The sequence below is a fragment of the Cornus florida genome, unplaced genomic scaffold (genome assembly GCF_030987335.1).
Source record: "Cornus florida cultivar Cherokee Brave unplaced genomic scaffold, ASM3098733v1 CherokeeBrave_3.0.0_Hap2_Chr06, whole genome shotgun sequence".
NCBI classification, from domain to species: domain Eukaryota; kingdom Viridiplantae; phylum Streptophyta; class Magnoliopsida; order Cornales; family Cornaceae; genus Cornus; species Cornus florida.
In genome coordinates this window covers 51,928,764-51,939,321 of record NW_026775576.1, presented here as the reverse complement: position 1 = coordinate 51,939,321, position 10,558 = coordinate 51,928,764, and the positions used below count along the sequence as shown (strand labels likewise).

Below are 10,558 nucleotides of genomic sequence, written 5' to 3'. Positions count from 1 at the left end.
TCTTAAAAGTAAGAATACATCTCTGGTGAGCTGAGACAAGAAACCATTCTTCTAAGTTTCCCACAAGCAATCCCAGGACAAAAATGTTGTAAATGACATGTTTTCCTTTCAAGCAGTTGCGACACAGAAGTAAAGGGGTAAGCCACTAGGAGCGGGAAGGAGAGCATTCATGTTAAAAATAAATAAATAAATGCAGATTGAGAATGTTAGAGAAATTGACTTTAAAAAGACTAGTTTTCTGGCACACTAAAATGATTTTTTCACTCTTTGTTTTTTATATTATTGTCATAATTACTAAAATAACTCCAAAATGTACTGAAAATTTCACTATTTTCAGAAAACAAGTTTTGGAGAATTCATTTCTGAAAATTGCACCAAATACAACTGAAAAAGTTCCAAAAAAAGTAGTATTGTCAAAATTTTCCATTATTCAGTTCAACTTAACTTGTGAAACACAGGTGCATCCAGTCCACCCCTTCCACTAATGACAAGTATGACACCTAGTCCAACCCAACCACAAAAGTTCATAACCTCAAATTTTCACTTTGCTTCATACTTCAAAACAAAATATTCAGAATTTTCTATTTATTTATTATACGTTTCTACTTGTTCTGGTGAAAACACCATATTTTCATGTACTTCCAATCACACATCGGATAAACACTCGGGTCTGATGAAAGAACAAGTGACCGTCATGTATGAGTGATCTTGTCAATTCAAATAGAAGATTTACAAAAACTAGACAACAAAAAGCACACACGACCAATGCATTATCTACATACAGATTACCAAAAATACCCCTTTTCTCTCTACGATTTTTGGCGATATTTTTGGCGATTTAGGGTTAGGTCTTTCTGCATGCATTTGACTGGGTGGTGAAGGGGGAATAACATGGAGGGGTCTTCCTCCTCCCCGAAGCCGCCGGCAGACTATTGTCCGGCCACAAAACTCAACAATACCCCCTTGTTCTTCATGGAGAAGTAGTTTCGAAGGGGGAGATACGAATAATTCATTTATTAACCTAAAGTTTATTAGCAGCCCGGTTGGTTCGAAGGTCTCTATCACTGAGGAAGATGTTGCAGAGGAGATTGATTCCTGGAAATACTCGGTGGTTGGGTATATGATGGGTAAAAGGCCGTATTATCCACATGTCAAAGGATTTATTGAGAAACATTGGGCCAAGGATGTTACATTGGTATATTTGAAGAAAGGTTTCTTCATGGTTCATTTTCGAGTGATTATTATTAAACAATGGAGTAAAAATGTGGTCCTTGAAAGGGAGGAGCTTGATTCGCTACCAATATGGATTCGTGTCCATGACCTTCCTGTTCATTGTCGAAACTCTACCTCCTTATCTAAAGTTTGCTCTTTATTCTCCAAACCAATATACATGGATGATCCTTCTTTACACCGGGATAAGGGCCAATTTGTAAGGGTTATGGTTGAGGCCGATGTTAGGAAGGAGTTACCAGAAATCTTAGTGGTGGATATACATGGTGAGGATTGCACTGTGTGCATTGAGTATGAATGGAAACCTATAGTGTGTACTTTATATAAGCGAGTTGATCATGCTGTGGATAGGTGTCCCAAGAAGGTTTTGAATGAACCTAAGAAACAGGTGGTTCATCGTTGGGTGGTTAAAAGTAAGGGGAAGCTAGTAGCCAGTACTGAGGTACACCAAGTGTCTGTTGATTTGACTGTGAAGCCGGTTCCTAAGCCCACTGTGAATACTCATAATTCCTTTGCTTTATTAGAACAGACAGATGAAGAAGCTGTAGAGGAGCTTATGGGTGTGGACACTAATGTGAAGGAGGGGGAGATTGTACAAGCTGTTATTTTGGATACTGTTGTGGTTTCAGAGGTGGAATCACCCAGTGATACGGTGGTTACAACTTCAACCAATGTGTCTTGACTTGAGTTTAGACAAAATAGAAGATCTTACCTTGGATGAAAATCCATCTCTCTCTTTGACTGAAGGGAGTGATGAAGCTGCTGGTTCTGATATGAGAGATCAAGAAGGTTCTATAGAAGCACCTGGCCATAATGTGCCTTGATTTGAGTTCCCATAAGGCTGTAGAGGGTTTGGTTGAGAGTGCAAGTAAAATTCAACAGTCCACACCTAATCAGCCAAAACAAGGACATAGAATGGAGGTTGAGAAATCTGTTAGGGTAACAAGGAGTCAAGTAGGGGTTGTTAACCCTTCCTCGATTTCTAAATGATAGGTTTCTAGAATGTTAGGGGCTTGAATAAGCCCAAGAGACAAAAAGGGGTTAAAAACTGGATATCTAAGGAAGCCTCTCAGTTTGTCTGTCTTGTGGAAACAAAGGTGAAGAAAGCTAGTTTTGATAGAATTTCTAGAAATATCAGAAATAATTGGGACTGGATGAATAACTATAATGCTCATGAACATGGTAGAATCTGGATGGGATGGAATCCATTGGTTTTCTCTGTTACTGTTCTTGATGTTAAAACTCAGTGTGTTTTAATTAAGGTGAGAGTGTTGGAGACTGGAGAAGAGTTCTTCTGTACCCCGGTTTATGCTTCAAATTTATCTACTGATAGAAAACAACTATGGGAATCTCTTGTACAGTATTCTACTATAGTTTCCGGACCTTGGATGGCTATGGGAGATTGGAATGCTATTAGGTTTTTTGCAGACAAAAAGGGGGGCAAGACTGTTCCTCAGAGAATTCTTAATGAATTTATTGATTGTCTGTTCAAAGCAGGTTTGAATGAACTTCATCCTTCTAATGGGGAATGGTCTTGGTGCAATAGACAACAGCCTACTAGAAGGATTTATGTAATACTTGATAGTGTTTCTCAATGAGAGTTGGTTGGACAAGCTGCCTGGTACTAAAGCTTTGTATACTGCTGCTTCGTGCTCTGACCATTATGGAATTGCTATTCATATCTCCAACGAATTTGCTGCAGGCCCCAAACCTTTGAAAATGCTTAAAGCTGTGGTGTATGCAGGATTGTATGACTCCTATGGTTCAGAAAGCTTGGGACACTGAGGTTTCAGGGAATCCAATACATATTCTCTTGAAAAAAACTTAGAAATGTCAAGTTGATCATTAAGGATTGATATAAGAATTGTTTTGGCAATGTTGGTGAGAAAGTGCTTAAAACTAAGGAACATCTGGAACAACTCCAGCTGCAATTACTGAATGATACTTGTGATTCAACCTTCCAACTAGAACAAGAAGCTAGAATGGCTTATCACTCTGCTGTCAGTGACCAAGAAATTCTTGTAGCCCAGAAATCTCGGGTTCTTTGGCTGAAAGATAATGATAGATGTACTGGGTACTTCTATAGTAAGTTGAAGCAACATAGGAACTTCAATGCAATTACAGCTGTGGAGAATGATAACGGACAGACTACAACTGATTTGGGGATGATTAGATCTTGGTTTGTGGAGTATTATCAGCAACTGTTTTCTAGAAGTCCTGAATCCTCTCAGTCAGCTGTTGAGCCTAGATTTTCTTTGAAGCCTGAAGAGGTATCAGCTATTTATAGAACTGTGAGTGAGGAGGAGATAAAGGAGGTTGTTATGGGGTTTCATCCTGACAAATCTCCATGGCCAGATGGGTTTCCAGCTAGGTTCTATCAGAAGTTTTGGCCTATTGTAGGCAAGGAGGTTATAGAAGTAGTGCAACATTTTTTCCACACCAGTGTTATGCCAAAGGGAGTGAGTAGTTGCTTTCTGACTCTTATTCCTAAGGTGGGCAATGCAAAGAAACTGGGAGAATTTAGGCCTATAGCTTTGTGTAATTTGATTTATAAAATTATTACCAAGATTATGGCTAATAGATTGGCTGTTGTGTTGACATCTTTGGTTGGACCTGAGCAGAGTGCTTTTGTGAAGGGGAGAAGAATTCCAGACTATCTTATTCTGGCACATGAATTGGTTCGAGACTTTAATGGACCTAGGCATGCTTCTATGGCATTGAAGGTGGACATTAAGAAGGCTTATGATTCAGTGTCTTGGAGCTTTTTGTTGAGGGCTATGAAAGGTTATGGTTTTAGTGAAGTTTGGATCAATTGGGTGTCTGCTATTCTGAATTCTACTAGATATTCCATTTTGATTAATGGCTCTCCTAATGGTTTTATTCAACCAGGTAGGGGGTTAAGACAAGGGGGTCCTTTATCACCTTTGTTGTTTACTCTAGTTACTGAACACCTTTCTAATACTATTAATATGGCTGTCCAGAGAGGGGAACTTAAATTAACACATACAGCTGCAAAAATTCACTCTTCTTTGAGCCATATTTTCTTTGCTGATGATTTGTTGTTGGCTTGTAAGGCTTCTATATCTAATGCTAGACTGCTATCAGGCTTATTTAAACAATTTGAGGAATCTACAGGGCTGCAAGTCAGCCAACAGAAAAGTAATGTTGTTTTTTCTAGAGCAGTGAGAAGAAGATAGCAGTTGTTGAATGTTTTACAATGTTCAGAGGCTCAACTTCCTATCAAATATTTGGGATTGCCATTGTGTCCGTATGGCATTAAGAGAAATCACTGTGAGGGACTTATAGATAGGGTCTCTAGCAGAATACAGTGTTGGAGTACAAAGATGTTATCAGTAGCAGGTAAGGTTGAATTGATCAGGCCTACTGTCACTCCTATCTTCCTCTACTGGTTCAGCATTTACAACATTCCTATGGCTGTGATTAATCAATTGCAAAGGTTATGTAGGAATTTTGTTTGGGGCAGTACTGAACATGCAAAAAAGATGCATTTACTTAGCTGGGATATGATTACTAGAAGTAAGGCTGAAGGGGGGCTGGGATTGAGAAAATTGGTGGATATTCGGAGTGCCTTTAAGCTGGTTTTAGTTTGGGATTTCCTTACAAGTAAGGATAGGCTGTGGGTTTCGTGGTATAAGCTTAAATATACTCTTAATGTTGACAATTGGACTGTCATTCCAAGAGTGACTAAATCAGTTATTTGGAAAGCCTTGGTGGAGGTCAGAGATATTATGTTGCTTAACATCAGCTTCAGTGTTGGTAATGGGAAGATTTTTACTCTGAAAGACCCATGGTGTGAAGGGATGACAGTTACACAGAGATTTGGACATAGATTATTGAGGTATTTACGTCTGTCCAGAAATGATACACTGACTGTCTTATGAATAATGGCAGCTGGGATTTAAATCTGTTTCAGGATCCTGCATTACAACAATTTAAAGAAATTCTGAGTTTGGTGCCCACCAAATACAGTACTGCAGATAGAACGCTATGGGATGGAGGAAGGTTTTCCTTTAAAAAAGCTTGGATTCTTTGTAGGTCTGAAGTTGAAGAGGTCAACTGGGCTTCTATGTGTTGGGGTAGAGCTAGACCTAGATGGTCTGTTACTACTGTTTTTGTTATGCTTAACCGAGTTCCTTCCATGGTGAATCTTCAAAGAAGGGCTGTTGTGTTAGCAGCTCAATGCTCTCTCTGTCAAAGAAATGCTGACTCTACTTTACATTTGTTTGTGGAGTGTTCATTTAATCAGGTTTTTTGGAATTGGTTTGGGGAGGTGCTTCATTGGGACATGCTGAAGTTTATTGAAATATCTTCTTTAGGAGAATTGGTTAATTGGTTTAAGAATTTGTATACTACTGGTCCACTCAAATGCTTGTTTGCTGCGGCTATTTGGGGTATTTGGCATGAGAGGAATGCAAGGCTGTATGGATCAAATACTGAACCAATTTCAGTAGCTAGGGGTCTGCTGTTGGAAGTTCTAGATATCCACACTATTAAGCTAAATGACTTTGTTGCATCTTAGTCATTCTTTTGCTATGTTTGAGATAGGGGTTTTGTCCCTATTTTTCATTGTTTTTCCATTAATCTGAGGGAATGCCCTCTGTGCCTCTGTATATATATATATTTTTATTTCTATACAAAAACCCATTTATGAAAAAAAAAAAAAAAAAATACAAAAAGCACACACATGAATGATGTCCTTTCTGGGACTAAAAAAGGCTACAAATTATTTCTAGTTCATCGTAAATTTGTATGTACATTCATAGAAACTCTATATCTCCTCTGCATCTATGAAATCTAGAGCGCTAGACCATTTCAAAGTAGAAACTTCCAAATTCCCTAGTTATATGTAACACAAACTCTAAGAAACACTAGATAGTCAAGGCTCAGCAGTATTGAATCCATCAAACATATTCAACCACACAATCTTCAGATATCACACCACACCAAATTGTATCAAACTCTAGGAATCTTTTTCTCCAATAAACTGTCAAATCCAAAGATCTCAAACACAAACAATATCAACTGATTCATTAGAAACTGTCACTCCTGAGTATTGTTGACTATGGGCTATCCATCAATATTCAATATATCCATACTAAGTTCACAAACTACCAGCATCAAAATTAAACAAATCTAAAAAACTATGAAACCCAAGCAACACCAAGTAATTCAATAGTTTTTTTTAATAAGTAATTAATTCAATTGATACTACCATACAAATCCTCACCACAATCACACAACTTCAAAAACAAACAATATTTAAAGAGCAATGACATACAAAATTTGATGGCTCTTGTCCGCTAAATTCAATATTGACTATACTTTGAAAATAACTACAGGTGATGTTTCACATACGATAGGTCCAGAATTATCTTTACTTGACTCTCACGGGATTACTGCACCTACCTGGGGTTTATATACTAATATTTGGAAGTTGATCATGAATCAAACCGAATTTTGTGGAAAATCTAATCTATCAGGCCTTTACATAAGAGTTTATCGGAGCGGTAAGCAGGCCAAAGACATCTATTATTTTGGGATTGGGCCTTCATGTATTATTTTGAGAAAGTCAGCTTATTTGGTACCATAAGATATCTTTTTCAATATTCAACCCAATTCTGATCTAAAAACCAGGGCTAATGATGCCCAGCATAAACCTTCCGTAACCACTTCTTCAAAGTATCTATTAGCTATCACAACTTGTATATTTTGAATTTTATTTTCATTATACAATGTATACCCGTCCCAAGCAACACCAAGTAATTCAATTGTTTTTTTTAATAAGTAATTAATTCGAAGTGCAATGACATACAAATTTTGAGAAAATCAGCTTATTTGGTACCATAAGATATCTTTTTCAATATTCAACCCAATTCTGATATAAAAACCACGGCTAATGATGCCCAGCATAATTCCGTAACCACTTCTTCAAAGTATCTATTAGCTATCACAACTTGTATATTTTGTATTTTATTTTCATTATACAATTTATACCCGTCCCATCAGAATATCAGATACTCCGTCATCTGAATGGATACGCACACCAAAGTGAGAAAGAGCCTAATCAATTCTCAGGCATGCCTACTTGATCCTAATTAGAAGACCAAGTTAGCCATAAATAATTCTACTAAATAATTAGAGACGCATACCCACAAAATAGACATGTACAAACAGTAAAGCTAGTAATAATGTGCATATATATATATATTATCACACACAGAAGCTGAAAGCCTGAAACTACAAATTCACACACATAAATTCGTATACCAACTGTACCCATTTCATAGATAACCCAATAAATCGTTGTCTGCATTTATCAATTCTCAAAAAACACAAACTTCACAGAAAAGAGAAAAGACCCAAATTGCAAATTCGATGGCTTCAAATGTTCTATGACTTATCTTTGGTGGACACACCGTACTTCTCTTGCAACTTGGTGATCTCCTCTTCCTTCTTCTTCTGATCGAACTTCTTGCTCATCTTGGCCTGCTGGTAGTAGAGCACAATGAGGTAGCGGTTGGCGACGTTGAAGCCGGAGAGGTGGTCGACGGCGGTCTTGGCGTCGTAGATGTCCTCGTAGACCACGAACGCCGTCCCTCTGGTGTCCTTGTTGGTGCCGATGCGAATCTGCCGAATCGCGCCGTACTTGCCGAAGATATCGTACATCTCTTCGCTGGATATGTTGAAGGGGAGGTTTCGAACGTACAGAACGCGGTTCACTTCCGGTGGGAGCCGTGTGTTAGCCTTTCTCAGGCTGATCGTCGCCATGTTTGGATGGAAGGAAAAAGAGAGAAAATTTGGGGATTTGGGGATTTTTTTCCGATGAATGAAGGTTAGGGTTTGGGGTTTTGAGTTTCGTCTGATGAGAGATAGAGGGAAGATATTTGTTTTACGGTGGAGGGTAAAATTGTCATTTCTCTGATCATCAAGTCCGCAGGGGGCGGGTTTAAACCACTCCTAAGTTGAGTAGTATTTTGAGTAGTTTTTTTATATTTTTATTTCATTTTCATTTTTATTATTATTACTATTATTATTTTTTGACTAATTCAACAAGTTTAAATTACCAAAAAAAAAAAAACTATGGTATTAATGAAAAATCTTTTTGTTTTTAAAATTTTATTTTGGCTCAAAAATTATGAGTTTTCATAGAGTTTGAGCTTTTTTTTTTTACTATTTTGACTTCGTTTGTTTGGATGTAAAATATTTTTCAAAAAATATATATATTTTTTTGGTGTTTAAATTACCAAATTTTTTTTTTTTTTATGGTATTAATGAAAAATATTTTTGTTTTTAATATTTTATTTTGGCTCAAAAATTATGAGTTTTCATCGAGTTTGAGCCTTTTTTTTTTTTTTTTTTTAAACTATTTTGGCTCTGTTTATTTAGGTGTAAAATATATTTTTTGGTGTTTGGTTGCCGTAAAATATTTACAAAGAAAAAAAATTCAAATTTAACAAAAATAATTTATCCATTAATTTTGGACAAGTTATTTTGGATGTCCCACCCATGTACTCAATCTCAACCTCAACCCCAACGTAAACCATTGCCAAAATCTCAAAAAAGTAAAAATACAAAAATATTTGACATGACAAAACGTCAAAACAAACATAACCTAAATCCAACTTTTTATTTTTTAAAAAAAATTTAATGGAAGACAAGTAATTTTAATTGGTGTGAAAAATGCTAGTGAGTCGTTTTAGATCATATTATTAAATTTTGAAATCAAGAACGTACAGTTCAAATTCTTTAATTTTCTTTTTCATTTTTATTTTTGTGGAGTGATTGACCATTGACAATGTGAATAATATATTAATTCAATCTACCATTATTGTCCGTATCAATTACTCCTTTAGAAATACAAGTTCCATTACGAAAGAGATGAGTTAAGAAAACAAATTATTTAACCTGATTATCATATTGGGAAATATGTTTTTTTTTTTTTTTTAAACATTAATAAAAAGAAAAGAAAACCTGAAGGGAATAGTTTACCAACAAAGACTCTAAACTCATGTCTTGAAATTCAGAAGTTCAAATTTTTTTAAGCTAAGGGATTTTCCAGATAATTATCCGTGCATGTGAGATATGACACTGCAAGTGGACCATTTGAGTTCTATACCAATCTTTGAATCCAATACTTCGAGTAAATTCTTTTCTTTTCTTTTTTTTTTTAAAAAAAATTTATTGGAAGGTGCTGGAGTAGCTACTTTGCTCCTTTTTAAAATTTATTTATCCAAGTTTGCCAAAAACAATAAAATTAATTTGACATTTAGGCTCGGATTGTTTGAGCGTAAATATTTTCTATATTTTCTTCCGGTGTTTGGTAGTCCCAAATCCAAAGAAAATCTTTTACGAAGGAAAATAAAATCCCAAAATTTAACCAAAATAACTTACCAATTAATCTTCCGAAAGTCATTTTTCGAGCCTATCAATTTTACTCTCGATCTTCTCAACAAAAACATATGGCATCGAAAACTTCAATCAAGTACATGGAAGAGTTACACAGTGGCTGGAGTGGTTCACAAACTGATGGGTAGTGAACAATGTGCTTTTGTCAAAGGAAGAGAATTCATGATGCTCTCATTATGTAAAATGAAATGATTAGAGATTTCAACAGCATTAGACATCCTTCCATGGCCATGAAGGTAGATATTAAAAAGGCATATGATTTAAAGGAGTATGGATTTAGTGGTATATGGATAGCTTGGATTTCTACTATCCTGCAGTCAACAAGGTACTCCTTGTTAATTAATGGAACTCCAACTGGTTTTATACAACATGGTGGAGGGTTGAGGCAAGAATGCCCTCTGTCTCCACTTCTTTTCACCTTGATGACTGAATATTTTTCAAAGCTTCTCAATGAGGCAGTGCAGAGGAAGGATCTCACTCTATTGCATACTGTTTATACATTACATTCTCCCTTGTCTCACATATTTTTTTGCAGATGATCTCATGGTGGCCTGCAAAGCTTCTATTCAAAATGCCAATACTGTAGCTACAATTTTCAATCGGTTTGAACAACATAATGGGCTTCAAGTTAGTTATCAGAAGCGTAGAGCGTTGTTCTCCAGAGCTGTGAGAAGGAAAAGTATTATTCTTCAAGTGTTGCAGTGCATTGAAAATGTTCTTCCAATTAAGTACCTTGGCCTTCCTCTTTGTCCTTCTGGTTTGAAGAAATCCAATTGTACCATGGTTTCATTTGTGTTGGGGCAGAGCAAGGCCAAGATGGTCAACCACAGCTGTGTTTGTTTTGATGGACATATTGCCTTCTATGGTAAATCTTCAGAGAAGGAAGATCCAGCTGGCTCCT

At 36.4% G+C, this 10,558-nt stretch overlaps 1 protein-coding gene across 1 annotated transcript; it reads right to left on the bottom strand.

The window, feature by feature from the left end:
* Window positions 1-7,509: 7,509 nt before the first annotated feature.
* Window positions 7,510-8,142, bottom strand: LOC132311513 (splicing factor 3B subunit 6-like protein). Its single transcript, XM_059809432.1, has one exon. The coding sequence runs from the start codon at window positions 8,017-8,019 to the stop codon at window positions 7,642-7,644; it is 378 nt and encodes a 125-aa protein (XP_059665415.1). The 5' UTR covers window positions 8,020-8,142; the 3' UTR covers window positions 7,510-7,641.
* Between the last annotated feature and the right edge of the window lie 2,416 nt (window positions 8,143-10,558).